Source organism: Bactrocera tryoni, chromosome 3 (genome assembly GCF_016617805.1).
Source record: "Bactrocera tryoni isolate S06 chromosome 3, CSIRO_BtryS06_freeze2, whole genome shotgun sequence".
NCBI classification, from domain to species: Eukaryota; Metazoa; Arthropoda; class Insecta; order Diptera; family Tephritidae; genus Bactrocera; species Bactrocera tryoni.
In genome coordinates, this window is record NC_052501.1 from 1,192,560 (window position 1) to 1,210,374 (window position 17,815).

Here is a 17,815-nt window from a genome sequence, read left to right on the forward strand (position 1 = left end):
TTTGTGAGATTTATTTATTATTTGGAATAAACTAGAATTCCAATACTGATATTTTCGCCACAAGTAGAGACATACAGAAGGTGCTCTAAGTACCTGGCGAACATTTTCAAAAGATCGTCGATTTCTTCATACACATAATTTTGTCCTAACTGCTCTTACAGGGTTTGTCCGGAAGGTTATAGGATTTTCTTCGGCCGCGACTGTACTTCGGAGCGTGCGCGCACCGACTGGATTCGGTAGAGGACGTTACTAGCTAACGAACGAGCGACTGGACAGTTGTCTCCGAGCACCTGGAGGGTCAGGAAAAACATTTTCGCCGGACGTATTTTTGTGAGTGGTGCAAGCCGAAAATGTAGCGTTCGTTAGAGCAGAGGTACGGGACTAAATTCTGATTGAAACTGGGTAAATCTGCGACAGAGACGTTTGTTATGATAAAGCAAGCTTACTCACATGTTACTTTAGCAAGAATGGGTGTTTTTCGGTGGCACCCGGCCTTTTTGCAGGGCGGGAAGAGGTCGTTGATGAAGACCGTGCTGAGAGACTTGCGACTTAGACCAACACCTTTTTTGACATCAAAGGCATGGACTACTATGAATTTGTTCCTTCTGGACAAACCGTCAACGCCACGTTTTACGGGAAGTCTTAAAGAGATTCAAACGAAGGGTCGATCGGGTCCGACAAGACATCGCAGCTGCTTAGAAGTTGTACCACCACAAGCAGCATGCACCTCGGCTCTCAAGGCTATTCCGGAGAATGCATTCCGTGACGCCTTCAATGCAGAAGGAGCCTATTTTGAAAGTTTTTAAAGATTTGTAAAGATTAAATCGACTCAGTCCTATTACTTTGCGGGCAAATCATGTATCTAACGTTTTCAGCTCCACACGAACTATAAACTGCGGAATCTTAAACTTTTAAAACTTTCGAATTGACTCTTAAACAGCTTTTGAAAACTTGGAATAATTTGGCATAAAAGTCTTGCCGCGTCGGACGTTGCTTCGACCGCGATTACCTTTTCTGTCGTCCAATATTTTTTCTGTGCTTTTAGTCACTTCCGCCGCGAATGGCAGCCCAACAACCTGGCAACGCAGCCATTCAGCTCAATTTGTGCTGCGGCATTGAGTGCCAAGTTGGCCCATTAAATATTTTTCGCATTTACCCGCAAATGTGCCAGGTGCATGAGTGGCACACCTTTTCATACTTTCTTATTGTTGTCAGTATAATGAGAATGTCGTTGCCTTCGTCAGCGCAGCGACAGCTGTTCCCTCCATCTCCACTTCCATGCCACACACTACACCAGCGCATTCAACAGCATTCAAAAAATTTAAAATGATGGAAAAAAGGTCACTGCATAACAATATCCTACTTGACCGCCTTCAACGCAACAACACGTTCAACACCTTCGCCATTCGGGCGTCCTGGCTGTTGTGCGTTCCTGACGAATCGTTCGCCACCGACCGACTGGATGTGGCGAGCGCCGGCAGTGGCTCATCAGTGGCAATTTGAATGGTCATTCCGTATCCTTTCTTTCGGCTTCATTGAATTTTTTCCTGCCCTCATTGTTGGCATTTTTCGTAGCTTTAAACTTAACACATTTACGCATTGTTGTTTTTGGTATTGTCTTGTATTCAGCTCCGTTTCTTTGTTTGGGTTTTGTTTTCATTGCGAATAATTGCTTGAAAGCCAGTGAAAGACGTTAAATGAGTTTTCACGGATGAATCATTTGGCTGGAATGACGCAAACAATTGACCCGGGTCGAGCAGCAGCAGCACCATCAGCACCAGCAGCTTATGAAAGTGCAACGAAGTGGCCACATCAACGCGTCATCACGTGGTCGGCTCCACATCCGTCGCCTCGGTGCCATCCAAGCGTTGACCGAATAAATGGGCGAGCGCGCTAAGCGCAAATGAATCATTAACAATGGCCGCAACATCGCCAACGAAGACGAACAAATGGTAATGCGCACAGGTAAATAAACGCTTTTCAGGCGACGGGCTCCCATTTAAGATATTTTTTCTTAATTCTCTTGCTTGCCAATTTTTTTTTTTTTTTGGTGTCACTAATTGCCGTCATTTAAATCGCAACGGCGGTCTGAAATAAAAGGCCGCGAGGAGCTTGCTCTTTCATTTCTACTCTCATCTATAATTCAATCGTGTCTGCTCGATATTTTCTTCTGAGAACACCTTTATTAATGTTTGAAGACCTGTAGGTTCGCGGACTTAGAACATAATTTGCTTCTCATAGATTCTTCAACTCAACGAATAAGGAGCTGAGATAACATAATTGTTGAAATACCATCTGATCAAATTTTACCCAAAATGTTACCCTTAAATTTTTTGAGTTTTGGAAACAAAAACAAATCTGGTGAATTTGGTGGATTCTCCAACAATTCGAACTTTAATTCATGGTTCTTAGCCAATGTCAAAATGCTCTTGTGACACGGTGCATTGTCCTGAAGAAAAAAGATCTTATTCTTCTGCAAACCGGGTCTTTTTTCACGAATTTTTTCTTTCAACTGGTCCAAGAGATTGCAATAATATTCAAAATTAATTGTTTTACTAGTTTGCAAGTAATCCATAAACAAAATTCCTGTCGCATCCCAAGGAACTGATGCCATAACCTTCTTGGCCGATTTCCGAACACGAACTAATTTCGCAGCCGGACAACCAGGTTCACACCACTCTTTAGCCTCTTGCTTTGATTCAGGATCATGGTGATAGACCCAAGTCTCATCCATAGTGATGAATCGACGAAAAAAATGTACTTTATTATTTTTAAAACGCTCCAAGTGTTGCTGAGAAAGTCGCATTGGAGTGTGTTATTGTTCCTTTATTAGCGAATGCGGCATCCACTGTGCACACAGCTTTCTAAAACCCAAAATTTCACTTAAAATATGGCTCACACTGCCTAATGAGATGTGTAGAGTCTTTACCAAATCTCTCTGAGTCAATCGACGATCTTCCAAAACCATATCCTGCATTTTGGCTATGATTCCTGGTGTTGATGCGCTTTTTGGACGTCCTTCACGTGGATCGTTTTCAAGGCTTGTACGACCACGTTTAAATTCAGCAACCCATTTTTGTACTGTTCTAACTGTAGTTGAACAATCATAATACACTTTTAACATTCATTCGTGAATTTCTTTTGGTGCTACACCTTCCAAAAATTGGAGTTTTATCACAGCACGATATTCAATTTCTCCCATGGTAAAAAAATACTGTAACACGGCGACACTAAATTTCTTGTAAGCAAAGAATGAATTGAAAGATCACTTATATTCATATAAAGAGTGTACCAACAAAACAAACAAAAATTTGGGCTGGTAGCAATGCCCTCTCTTGTCGAACTACAAAACTTATTGAAAAACCTGGTATAAAATGTTCCGTTGCAGCTTAGCTTATCCTTGTTTAACCTTAATTGTTTTTTTTTTGTTGGTATTTTATCGGTGCAGCGAATGACAACCAATTTAATTTTTGAATTTCGTCCATCAGATGGTGTAGGTTTATGGCTTTCATATTGAAATTATGGAAATTTCATTAGCCAAAAATCATTTTTAATCGCAAAAATTTTGTTTTTTGCAGTTGTTTTCTTTCACTAAAATGTCAACTACGAAAATAAATATACTTGTGAAGAAAAATGTTTATCAGACACCGATGTTAATACGAGCTCCTATTGCCATGAACACGAGCTAGCTTCACAGGTCTAGTGCACCTGCACAGCAGCAATATTTGCAAGCGAACTTTGTAAGTGACAAGTAAACCCAAAAACACTTCTGCTTTTGCTGAGAGAAGGCAGAGTTCGAACACTGAAGGGAGATGAAGCCACCCGAGTGAATGTGGGCACGTGTGTGCATTTTAAATAGAAGACTAACATAATGCTATTCCTGCACCTGAACCAGCGGCCAACGGCACAGTCTGTGTGTGTGTGTGCTCAAGTCGTAAAATCTATGGAATTTGTGTTGCCGAAATAAACTTTCTGTCGAAAAATATTTGTTGGAAATTTCTGTTTTATACAAAACAAATACATTTTTATTCTACTGAGTACCGTGTATACACATACTATAGTATAATATATGTTTATTTTGTTTGTGCAACGCCCCCTTTCACGCCTATTCATATAGTTTTTGACCGTGGTTGAGCAACGGTAAACAGTACAACTCCAGTTCGGAGAGCATTTTTATGGCATTTTGAGCTGTTATTTCTGTTTTGGGCATTTTTCAGAGTAATCGAGTGCATGACGCATTACATTCGTCTGTGGAGCGAAGCTGGTAGTGAAGTGGCATGTGAATGCACTCGAGCGTTAGTTTACAAAATAACTAATGGACCAAACTGCACATCAGCGTTGTGAAGTTGAATTAACGTTTCAAAATCTTCCTTTTTACACAGTTTTTACCGAAACATGCGAGGATGGATTAGAATATTTCATTTCGGCAATATTTCAATTTTTAGCAGAGCTCAAATAGACACAAAACTGTCTGACTGTCTACAAAAAGAACGCAATGGCAGCCCAATTGCTTTATGCTGACATTTTTGCAAAACGATAATATTAAACTCTCCCTTTTTCGAAATCTGCAGATTGCTTCGCTTTAGCAGACGCGCTTGGGGCAACTAAAAAATAAGGAGGTTTGCATTTGAAGCAAACGCATTCCGCTCACTACTTACTAAACCTATACAGACGAGCGGTATAATTGGCCATATTTCATTCAATTTTATTACACCTGACCTCGCAATTGTTGAATACTCCGGTCAAGAGCAAGGAAAATCCCACAAAAGCGGCTATTGAACTCCAGCTGAAACTCATATCAATTTCAAACAATCAAACGTGAGCAATCAAATAGTCTGTATATGTATGTGTGTGTATGCCGCCAAATTGCTCCGAAACCAATCAGCAGCAACAAGGGTCGCTCTAATCCCGACCACACAACAAGAAGATCCGTACCAAAGTGTGTGGAGAAAGGTGCATATAACGGTATCTTATTTGAGCATTAAATGAGCAAACGTTATTTGAAATGTTATTGGTAACAATAAATAATATTTTATTGCAAAACGATTTTCAATTCTGCTCTTCGACGCTTGGCTTGGGGGGGTAGGGTGCGTAGGTAAAGGTCAGGCTTTATGAGTCTTAAAATAAATTAAAATTAAACGGATGTGTATGTGCGAGTTTTGATACAGCCTATTTGAGGTGCAGTAGTGTGCTAGTCCGACACTATCGAGGAAGTTTTTAAGTAAAAAAAAAAATAAATTATAAAAACTAGATCTAAAGTATTTTGGTGAGTAATATGGTAAATTGTGGTCAATAATTTAATATATAATCTATAATTTCCTTGATCTCGTCATGACCTGCCTTTTCACCTTTGAAAATACAACCCTGCTTTACAAATGTCAAAGACCTCATCTATCATAATGAACCGTGACTTGGGAGAGCAAGTGTAAGCTCCGGTTATTTTGCGCCTATCAGCCCCTTCTGATCTCATGACATTTACTCCCTCGCAATTTTGCTATAATAAAAGGGTATTCTTTCTAATATACCCAGAACTTTATTTGCTTTTTCAATCTGCGATATTTGCCATTGTAGGGTATAAATGCCCACACTGACTAAAAAAAAATTTCATTGCATACTTTTAGGTGTAAAAAGTGGCATGCGAGCACATTCTCATGAATTGCGCATTCTAACCACATTGGCGGCCGCTGCGATAGGCCGCATGTGCTTGCGTGCCACCGTAAAACCGCCACAAAGGCATGAGACAAGCGCCATCACTTTTAGCTTTGAGCTGCTCGTGAAAACGGCAGCCGAAAGCAACTCCAAACAGTGTTTAGTTAGATTTCCACACACATCCGCACATACACTTGCCATCCGCCACTCTCTCTCACACAGCTGCTACACACAGCCGCTACAAAGCTCACGCGGTTGTAAAGCTCGCTCCACACTTCCTTTGTGCCGAACCGCACGTCGCGCTGCGCAAATGAAGTAATTGAAACGAAATATTTACATAAATCCGTGTGTTAAATGCGGCGAAAATGTGGAAATGCGCATTTATTTCAACAACTTTCTCCAGCGCCGAGCTTGGGAACAAAAATATGCGCTTATGTTTCTGTAATTCGCCATGTCTACGTGCCGCATTCACTTTGATAATGGCTATAACTCAACCGGCTCTCGGAATGTGTACTTCCATTTTGGTTCTCTGAAATCTGCTGTGTTTTGCTTGTAATTTGGTATGCCGCTCCAACAATTACTCGCTTTAACTAACCCGACAACAACATGGCACCTGAATTCCTTAATTAGCGACCTGGAATATATATCTGTATTAAGTGCTCTCACATAGGCGTTGGCGTCGGCATGGCGCATTTTATGGCATTCAACTGGCCGGAATTCCTTTCTTAAATTGTTTTTAAGTCTGGTTCGAAAGTGGGGCCGCATTCTGTACTTGAGATTTATCCAATTCTCTTCATCTTCTTCTTTGTTCGAATTTTTTTAAGGCGTTTGCTAAGTGTGGATCTCTACACTCTGAGTTTTCATCAGTGGTAACCAAATTTGGTAGCGAAAATAAATAAAAGCGCTCACTTGCTCACTTTATGACAAATTCCTTCCATCTGAATCCTAAGCAATTTTACCAAAATTCGCTATTTATGGCCAAATTACCAACAACGATATTTGGAAAACGTAAATTGATAAAGCGGGCTCTCTCAAAATAATTTTTCATGAACGAAAATAACGATTGGATGAGCCTGCCTTGTTCTTGTAAAGAAAAATACCTTCTTGTTTTACGAGAAACGCTTTTCTGAGCTCGACAATGGCAACCACTTTGAAACGAATACTTGATTGATCTTCTTCTTCTTTAATGGCGTAGGTCCTTCTCCACCTTATCTCTCCAAAGGAGTGGAGGTCTCTCTCTTCATCTATTTTCCCCGACGGGTACTGCGTCTGAAAGTATTTTCAGAGCCAAAGTGTTTTCATCCATATGTGGATGACCTAGCCAGCGTGACCACTGTCTCTTAATATGCTTAACTATGTCAATGTCGTCGCATAAGTCGTGCAGCTCATCGTTCCTTCAAATGGGATATATTTATCTCGAAAACTCGAAACGTCGGCTCATCAGATGTTATCATCGCCCATGCCTCTGCACTATATAAGTAGCAGGACGGGGATGATGAGTGACTTGTAGAGTTTGGTCTTTGTTCTTCGAGAGAGAACTTTACTTTTCAACTGCCTACTCATTCCAAAGTAGCACCTGTTAGCAAGAGTTATTCTGCGTTGGATTTTGAGGCTGACATTGTTGTTGGTGTTAATGCTGGTTCCAAGATAGGCGAAACTATCTACGACTTCGAAGTCATGACAGTCAACAACTCCCATGTGACATGGGAGCCAAGTCGCGAGTGCAACGACAGTTTGTTTGATGCCAGGATATATTTCGTCTTGCCCACGTTCACTGCCGGACCCATTTCCTTCGCTTCCTTATCCAGTCTGGAGAAAATAGAGCTAAGGTCGCGGTTCTGGAGGTCAATGAAATCAATATCATCGGCGTATGCCAGCAGTTATACAGTTTTGTAAAAGATTATGCCTTCTCAATTCGGCTCTGCTGCTCGAGTTATTTTCTCGTCTGGTCCTGGGAGAGGTCCTTTCCGATTCCGACGGAGCTTTTGGTATTGCTCAACCTCAGTTTACACAGCCTTATTATTATATTTGCGGAGATACCAAATTCAGACATAGCGGATACCGATGGATAATTTGTGGAAAAAACAAATCTTTTCAGCAAGGTTCTTGCAACTAAAATTTCCCATAGCATACCAACAGGCACTGAAATAAAACACTTTAATTTGCCATAATCAAAACAAATTCCCAAATTTATTACAATTTTCCAGAAACTACAAACTGCTAAGCCAAATCGTTAATATTTAGGTATATGCGGGTTGTTTGCGGTTGTTAGCATTTAGCAAAATTTCTTTTTACAAAGCAAAAACTACATTATCCTCTTGTGAAAATTTTAATTCAGGCACTTACAAAAGAGTAACGAAAACAAATCCGTACTAAAAGAAAACATTAATATTTATATATATGTATGTATGTATATGATGTAAATATGCAGTGGTAAACAGAGAGAAACAAACACGCCTATCATTTGTCGTTCTGATCTGTTCTTGAAAGTACTGCCAGTGGCTTCCCTGCTCGTTTACAAACATATTTTGTAATTTTTGATTTTTCATAATTTTTTCTATTTCTTTTTGCTGGTCGCGGCTTAGAAGACTTGCACGCGGTGGTTCTCGCGATCGCATACCAAAATGTTTCCATTCGACATAATGCCAACACCCTCGAGTCCTTTGAATTCCGAACGACCAGAACCCCAGGAGCCGAAGGCCTTCAAGAAAGTGCCGTCGGGACTGTAAATTTGTATGCGATTATTGCCTGCGTCGGCGATTACAATGTAGCCCTGATCATCCACAGCGATGCCACTGCAAAGAGATTTGAAAGCGAATTTCAGTATTAAAAATATTTACAGTTATTTTCGTAAAAGAGAATAAAAGAAACTGAGCGCACCGTGGGAACTTCAGCTGCCCGTCGTCGGAGCCCTCGGAACCGATTGTCTTCAAGACTTTTCCGTTGACATCGAAGATCTGAAGGAGTAGTAATTAAAATATAAAAAAAAACGAAAAATATAAAAACTATAATGCTCTTTCTGCTACATACTAGCGACGATTTAATTTACCTGAATTCGGTGATTATTGGAATCGGATACAATAACACGATTCGTATTTGAAACCGCAATGTAATGTGGGTGTTCGAGCTCGCCTTCCAGCGGACCGAGTTGGCCGAATTTACCAACAAAGGTGCCATCCGATTGAAATACCTGCAAAAAGAAGAAGATTCATGAAGCAAGTGATTTAATATGATTATTGCGTATACGCCCAGGCACACCAGTGCAAGGCAGGGAATCAAAGCACAGGCGCTGAAGTGCACATTTCCAAGAAATGGAAAAGTGTGTTTGTAAATATTCAAAATACAAACACATACATACTTAGCTACCCAATGCATGTCCTAATATGTATGTATGTATGTATGTAGTCTGGTACGATTTTTTCAATGATATGGAAAATGCAAATAACATACTTTATTATATCACGTGTGTTGTTGTAGCAGCTGCTCTTGCCGCAGCAGCAGACAGTGCTTGCAAATGCTTCATTCAACTCACTTCGATTGCCTATTGAAAGGATTGATTGGCAGCATTCGAAACGGCATAAAATGGATTACCAAACTTAAGACTGGCCAACAACGCCGAACTCACGGCTGAGCGGCCGAATATGCCACAGACAGCAGAGCCGTGCAACAAGAAGACTGCCGTGGTGATTAATGGCAAATATTTAACAATTCACGACGTAGTTGTTGTTGGAAAACTTGACAAGGTAACTGTTATTCTCAAAGCTATTTAAATTAATTTTAAATCAAAAATGTCTATAATTCTTTGCATGTTTCTTTGGTTAGCATTTGGCTACAACAACTACAATGTATGTACATTTAGTTTGTATTCAATGAGAATCACATTGAAATATATACACTGGCGCGCATTAACTATAATTTCATTTCATTGGGTTCATCAAATATATTTCTATTTACTCACTTGCACACGGTGGTTCTCTTTGTCGCACACATAAATGAAGCCCAACGAATCGGTGGCTATGCCCCAAGGATAATTGAATTTGCCATCGGTGATGCCCTGTGAGCCGAAGGCCCGCAAGAAACGTCCTTGCGGATCGAGTACTTGTATGCGATGGTTATATCTGCAAAAAAGAAGGTTAAAATGTTAGACATTTTCAAATAGTTTTTAAGCAAATATTGACTTAAGCTACTAGACGATATACATATACATGTATTATGCAAGTAGCCTTTCTTCCTAGTGTAGTATTCTTCTAAAATTTGCTACTCGTACGAAGACCAAATGAATCCGACTACTTTTGAGCTTCTCCAGTCAGCATAGCCACAAATACAACCCATCCTTCGTCTTTCTAAGCATTTGTTCATCGATTTTGTCATCTATCAAAATGAAGTATATCAAGAGAGAGATCGTGGTATAACATTTACTTGTCTCAAGCCTAGCAAGTCATGTTTTTCAAGACAGATGCTCTGAGCAATTGCTTCGCTTCCCTTCTCCTTTGTAGCAAAAGCTCAACGAAGGTTAGATACCATTTTTGTCACCTATCTTTCTTGTGAGGTCCCCAATAGTTTTTATATAGATTTGCAAATTTCATAACCAAAATTTTCATAGTCGGTCAAGTGAAAGTCACTGAGTCTGTTAGCTCCTATTTGTTTCGCCTATTTTTCCAATAAAACAAGTCTCACCGAAATCCGGAGTTTCAGTCATACTGTGGACCTTTGTTATGACTTCAATACATAATACTGATTCAGTCGCTTTTAATCGGCTCAACTACTTGATTTCCGCCGACTGGAGGGTCAAGTAACAAATTCAATTACGCTCCTCTTGTCATTGAATACATTAGCAGCGAGACTGACTTTTCATTGTGCGAAAAACAATAGCTATGAACTGATTGCGCCTCCGCAAGCGAACGCAAATGAATTGTCGAAAGCGAAGTAGAAAGTTTTCCTCATTTCCGGCGTAAGCGTTTGTTGAATCGAAATTAATTTTGTCATTATTATGATGGATTAAAAGGCAAAAGACGGGATGTTTGCTGCTCCAGCTAGCCATCCGGCCGCCAACTGCGACCCCACAACTTCCATTGGTTTTTGCTTTATTAATGCGACCATTATCCGCTTAAAATTTGCCTGCGAAAAGACATATGCACACACACAAACTAGAGCAGATGGATCGGAAGGCGCCTTTACATATGTGGGTGTATGCGTGAGTGCGCAGTTGTGCAGCTGTAACCACGTACTCCATTTGCCATTTGTCTCAGTTAATTAAAAAGTTCGTTTGAAGGAGCACACACTCGCGAGCTGACCCGTTTTTGTGATGCAAAAAGTCCACTTTCCACCGTTAAACTCACCTGTCTGCTATAATGTATTGTCCAATGCGATTGATCGCCACACCGGCCAAGCAGTCGAACTCGCCTTCGCGACAACCGAAATCTCCGAATGATTTCACGAAAATACCGTTCGAATCGAACACTTGTATGCGATGATTGGACGAGTCGGCGACTACAAAGCTATTGTCTGGGCCAACTGCTACGCCGCGCGGCCATGTAAAGGATCCGGGCTCGCTCCCCCGTCCCCCCAATTGGAACAGCTGCTGCCGTTTACGCAAGTACAAATCCCTAAGGGAAGTACCTGCCACTCCGGTTATACCGGCTGCTGCTGCTGCTACCGTAGGGGAGGTAGGGGAGCCTAGCCCGTTTTTTGACCCGTCATCATCGGATGAGCCCAGCTCGTTGGCCTGCCGCAACGGCAGCCCCAAACTTAAGCGACGCGACACGTCGCTGGCGTGACTACGGCTGGCACTGCTGCCGCTGCTGCTGTTGCCGCCAACGCCAGCGCCATGGCTATGCGAAGACGATGGCGCTGCTGAGGCGCCACTACTGCTACTAGACGGTGTGTCCTTGGCGCTCTTATTGCCATACTTGTTCTTTAAGTAGCGCGCCCAGGAGCTCAACGCCTCGCCGTCTTTGCTGTCCGCTGCGGCGGACGTGCTGGAGCCGGCGGCAGTTACGATAGCGCTGCGCGCCGACGCGGTGCTACGGTCGGCGATTGGTGAGTTGTCGCGCGATTTCAATGCGTGCGAGGATCGGCTGCGTGCCAAATCGGTTCCGCCATAGCCTGAGTACCTATGGTGTAGAGAGGAAACAAAGCATGAGTTTATGCAAAATAAAATAGATACACTAGAAAATTAATGAAGAGGCAATTGGATTTGATTTCCCTACGATTTACTAATGAAACTGGCGTATTATCGGTTTTGCTCTAATGCATTTATATCTTTGGTCATATCATAGAGTTGGAGCTCTTGGAAATAACCGAATTCGTTGCTTGTGCTTCTTCCGTTAGAATTGTCAATCACTCGATCGTTGAGAGATCTTGAAATTTACAGTTTCATTTTCTTTAAAATTACACGATCGTTAGAGTTTGGGCCAAAGAGAGGCGTTACTTTTCTAAGTTCAAATAAATGTATGAGATAGCTATGAAAAGTGTGAACTCCATCATTGAGTTATAGTGAAACCACAGTGTTTTTAGAAGCTAACGGAGCGCTTGGTTTATGGACCAATTGGATTAGTTGTCGATTACATCGTGAATGTGTGATGACCGAATGTGGTTTAGCTGAGCTCTCTTTGCATATTTTTATTTCTGAGTAGAACTAACTCTGGACTCTCAAACCTCCTCTGCTTTTGCAGGAAGAGCAATCAATTTTACGAACGGATTTTTTGCTTCTTGGTCAACACTTGCTTCTGGAACGCGCAGTTATTTATCAAAGCAGGAATCGGTGATTTCACAATCGATAAATATTTCAACTATTTAAATTCAATTCAGTGCTAATGTTTTTTGCTTTCCATTCTAGAAGGAAGCTTACTAATCCTCCGATTCGTTGGGAATTTAAAATTTTTTTAAGATTTCGGGTTCTTTATTTCATTTGGCCGAAGTATAAGCTTGATCTCCTAACTCGTTCATTGTAGTGACCAGGTTAAGTAAAGTAAACGAGAAGAATACTGTGCTCTAAATCCAATTGCAGCACAATGTTAGAGAGAGAACACATTAAATTTGAATTAGTGTCGAATTAACAAAACAGCTAGTTTTCTTGCTTTAGTTTGATTTGTCAACGAAAACAACAAAAAACAAAAACATATGATAGAGAGGGAAGTAGTGAGCGATGAGCACTGAACTAAAAAGTATGAGCAATATGTATGTATGTAACAGTACAGTGGATGAGAAACAAATAAAATTAATAATTAAGAGAGAAAGAGTGAGCGAACGCGCAACAAATACACTAAAGAAAGCACTGAGCACCTCATATTAAATATTTACAAATGCACTTGAATGCACTTTTTCATTTCTTAATTGCTCAATTCGCACTGTAAAGCCTCAGTCAAATTCATTGTGCAGATTTGCGGAAATATGAGCTCTTGAGAATCGTCAAATAATAATGGATATATACAATGTATATAAATGTATATAAATGTACGTTTATATATGGGAATATAGGTTGTTGATTTTGGATATTTCGTTTAATGTATTTTATTTGCATCAATTTTATTTTATGTCGCACCTTGAGGCCAAGTAAGCAGATGGCGATGCCGTTGTTGGCGATACCGGCTCATCCAGATCGTCGTCTTCGTTGCCGAGCGCGTGCGAGGAGCGACTGCGCGCCAAGCGGCTGCGCCGCTCTTTCATCGCCAGATAGCGCGAACGTCCGGTGCCATAGCGAGAGTCCGAATCGTCACCAGTGCCGTTGGCATCCTCATCGAAGGAAGCGGTGGGCGTGGAGAGCGATGGTTGTGATACAATAGCGCTGCTCTTGCTTTTGTTTAGAAAGCGGCTTGTGTAGCTGGAAAATTTCGGTTTAATTGATTCGTTTCATCCACGAACATTTTTGCATTTAAATTTCATTTAATTTTGAACAAACGAACATTTCTTTTTCAGATTCTTTTCCAAAATACGAGCAAATGTTTTTTTTAAGAATTTATTGCTTTCATTTTTGTTCATCAAAAAGCATAAAATTGCCGATGATAAGTGATTAAATCGTATTTGTTGTTAGTTAAAGCGGTAGTTTTGCGAAAAGTTTAAGGTTAGTAGTTTCGTTAGGTTAAGATTCGTTGGCGAATGTGTCAGTGTTCTCAAAAGGTCTAATGCACTTAAGGCTTCTATTTATTTAGTTTCTTAGTACCATCTATCCTGACTTATTTAGAGAAATGATAAATAGAAAAAAGATCTGTGGAAGTTTATTAACTAATTGTATTTATTTTAAAGGTCCTATGTTCTACATGGTCTTAATAAAGACCACCACAACCCACGTGTGAAACTGTTTCATTAATGCGTTAGAAAAAAATTGGTGCTCTTTGGCGAGTTACCAAGCTTCCAAGAGCATTCTACTCGACTATACAGTTTTCTTAGTCCAACATAAATTAACAGTTAGTCTAGTCAAAATAGAAATCAAAAGAGCTTACTACTATACGCAATATATGTCTAGGTCCTTATCATATTTACGCTCTAGTCCTTATACAAAGTATCTTCCACTCAATGTGATTTGTAAAACACTCTTTTGTACCGTTACACGTTTTTTGAGTAATCGTTCGTTCAATGTGTAATCGTTGTTAGAAAATGAGATTAGCATGCGTTAATAGAAACAAGTGGCACAGCAGAACATTTCGATAAAACTTAGCATGCCTACTTATGTTCTAGCATGCAGAATTTATAGCGTTGCATATTGTAGTTACATTTCAGCGCTTTTGCGAATGTTTACGAACATTCAACACGTTTTCCGAATAAATCCGGCTTATTAGGTGCCGAGGTTAGCAAGCGCTTACGGGAAAATCTCATTGTCCTCGGCTATTCAAACGCCTACGTGTGTGTAAATGTACAAGGCTTGTGGTGATGTGCCCAAAATTAGGTGTATTAAATAAGTCTTCGGCAAACAAGCGGTACTATTTTGTATGCCATAACGGAATTTCACACTTTAGCACGTTTTGTTTGTGTCAAAAGTTGGTGGAAATGTTAATCTTTGTTTGTGCTCGGCAAAGTGTTTTTCTCCGCCGTCCTTTCGTGACGACTTAAGCCAAAGGCCATGTAAGAAGTTTGCTTAGAGAAGTTGGCCAAACAATACAACTTATTGTATGTGCGCAGCAGAACAAACAACTAATTGAATAAAGCCGCAGTTAAATTGAATTTTTTCCTCTCTAATTTCTCGCACTTTAATTGGTTTACTTAGACTTTGCCGACATTTATTTAATGTCGCGACAATTACCGTCAACGTGCAAGAAATAAACGGACAGCATTTGCGCCGAAACGTGACCACGCCTAGCGCTGATTCGCTCGACGCACCACTCATACCTACCAAACACCTACAATCACATAAATACGCCTTAAGGTGTCAGCGAGGCACATTTCGAATAGGCGCGTGAGAGTAGAGCGCCAAATCTGTGGCGAAATCATAGCAAACATATTTCGTGATTTACGAAAACGAGCCACGAAACACGTTGTTGAGACGAATTCATTTGTGTTTATTGAACGAGCAAACTGAATACCGAAATTAATTAAAATGCAGCGCGGTTAATGTGTTGGGAACAATGCGACATGCAAGTGGATACGTGAACGGTGTAAGTAGGGGGAAATGATCCAATATCATGGCTTTTACTCTGGTGCTGATTTCATTAAATTTAGTTAAGTAATTCCCAGCAAGCTTTAGATCCAATAAAAAAAATAAAAAATATTAAGCTTTGTATTATAGCCAAATCCTGAGGACTTATAGCTCAACTAGTAAACACCGCAAGACCGCAGCCCGAATCAGCTGATGCGACTTATCTTATGAGAGCGCAATGTAAATGATTAGTCAACACCGCTTCTACCGATTCGGATTTTTCCCGTAGAAACAAGTCAGCTGATTGCTCTCTCACAACGCTTGCCAGTATCGGTATACTGTAGTAATTGCAAAAATTGTTTTAGATATATTTGAAATTTTCTTAAGCTAACTCAAAATCCGAGTTAAATACTATTATTTATGAATATATAAACTATTTTTAATAGTTTCATTTCAGTTTTGATATTTTATATTACGAATAAACAATATATGGCAACATTGCTTAAATGAAAACAAAAGAGAACAGCTGATTTCTACTTTGCCACTACGTGATCAACTTTTGACAAATTCGCTACGGGCGGCAACTATGGAAGGGCGGAGCGGAATTCGCTAGTTATACTATTAAAGCCGAGTCCCGCATACGTATGCAACTTTTCGTAATTAGTTAGTGTAAGCAAGGTCTAACTGTAATACCTACAGTAAGTGTTATGTAACGCAGTTTGTTCTCTACAAACTCTCAAACTTGTAGATTATAAATACCCTTAAATAACATATAAATGTCAAAGTCTTTACAAATGTTCTCAGAAAAACAGTTGTGGAAGACATCGATGGTGGTGGAGCGAGGATCTGGCTTTCAATTCACCTAGTTCTAATTTTCCAAAACTGTTTTAAGTAAAGAACAAGCTTTGTCACTTTTCTTGTGCGATGTTATTTAATTTCGTTTATTTAATAATTTAACTAAAACACAACTACAAAGTACGAAACATTGCAAGATCCGACTCTGGATCTCTGAGCAGCACTGCTAAGAATATCAATTATTTTGTACAGAAGGTCTCTTTGCACTAAACAGCTATTTAAATTACAGAAATCACTTGAGAAATCACTTGGTTAGCTAGAAAATGCGATCACAGGTTAATACAAAAACACTTCGGCTACAAAAACATATGAGTTTCGCATTATTAGCATACAACAAATTAACAAAGGATTAAGAGCTTAAGTAAGTAAGATTGTGAACGATTTAGTTTGAAGAGTGGAAAACGAGTTCGAAATGGCTCGAAGGAGTTTATGTGTGAGGGCGAGTGTGTGTGCGCGCGTGCGTTGGATTTTCAACTGATATCTCGTATAGCATCCGCAATCCGCTTTCGGTAACGTGTCCGGGGTCTACTGATATATTGCAAACTAAATGTGGGCACACTCGTACTACTACAAAGACACAAGAGAAGACACACAAAAAGACACATTGACGTGTAGAACGAGGAAAAGAGAAGAAACAAAAATAATTTATTAAAAACTTTTCGAAAGAATTTGGAATAGTTATGGATTTGGTTTTGGTTTTTGCTTTTGCTTTTGTTTTTGTTTTCAATTAATTATCGCTTGCTTTGGTTTAATGTTTATGTGTATGTATGTATATCTTGCTAGAGTATTAGATACTTGAATCGAATTGTAGGCGGTATAGCTGGAAGAATGCCAACGATTCAATGATGCTAACCGGATGAAAGCTCAAGGAGTTGAATTGATGTGCCATTAATAGTAATTAATAGAGCCTTTTACAAGCAAGTGACATTTATTTTACAAAATGGCAGTTTACAAAAACACAAATTTCAGAGCATGACATGATAAACATATTCACATTTTTTAGTCGTGATGATCATTAATAATGTCTTGTTTTTTTATATTCTTTTTACGTCTTTTCTATTTCTATAGAGTATCGTCCTTGGTTGCAAATAATAGCTTGTGAATTATTCGGAAAATGACGCGTATTATGACGAAAAGTGCCAAAATGTTAAGTCCAATATCACGCAGATGCACAAGGCTACAACAAACAAGAGAACGAGAATACAACACATAGAAATTGACCAAATCAAAGTGAAAAACACTTAACCAATATACAAAATACAACTCTATATGTATGTATGTATTGCCGCGCAAAAAACTTTGCATTTTCAAAAATAATGTCAGGATCTCGGATTATCTTCCGCGTTACGTGTTTTTGACAACAAACAAAAGTTATTATTTATTTAGGGAAAGGTTGTGCAGGAAGCAGGCCAAAGTGTGTTATTCTCTCCTGACTTCAAGTGTTAAAAATGATGATGATAAACAAGCTTGTAAAAGAGAAAGTGAAATGTCAGAAACACTAGTGTCTAAACAAAGGAATTGTAAGAGAGCCAACGGCTGTTTGCGGTTGTTTAACTTTGAATATCTTTGTAGTATGGAAGAGAAGTTAAATGCAGTGAAAAAATAAATCAGGGGCTGTATAATATTGGTAACAATATATAGCCTTGAAGGATTTGTTTTCAATATAACCATTTTTATTGGAGAAAATTAGATTTAATATATCTTAAAGCTTTCATATCCCGCAAGGCTTTCTACAGAGAT

General features: G+C 39.7%; 1 protein-coding gene across 9 annotated transcripts in view; it reads right to left on the reverse strand.

Annotated features, from left to right (window-relative positions):
* Positions 1–8,200: 8,200 nt before the first annotated feature.
* LOC120770508 (RING finger protein nhl-1) overlaps positions 8,201–17,815 on the reverse strand; it is a 35,457-nt gene continuing 25,842 nt past the window's right edge. For 6 of the 9 annotated variants that reach the window (XM_040098039.1, XM_040098041.1, XM_040098036.1 and 3 more), the window contains 6 exons: positions 13,193–13,471; positions 10,989–11,762; positions 9,608–9,767; positions 8,699–8,839; positions 8,530–8,606; positions 8,201–8,444 (listed from right to left, as the gene is read on the reverse strand). In XM_040098039.1, coding sequence (XP_039953973.1) covers positions 8,231–8,444; positions 8,530–8,606; positions 8,699–8,839; positions 9,608–9,767; positions 10,989–11,762; positions 13,193–13,471 — 1,645 coding nt within the window. In that variant the 3' untranslated portion in view covers positions 8,201–8,230. Of the gene's footprint in view, positions 8,445–8,529; positions 8,607–8,698; positions 8,840–9,607; positions 9,768–10,988; positions 11,763–13,192; positions 13,472–15,770; positions 16,643–17,815 lie in introns of those variants that run through there. The other 3 variants (XM_040098043.1, XM_040098042.1, XM_040098044.1) reach the window with 2 other exon arrangements.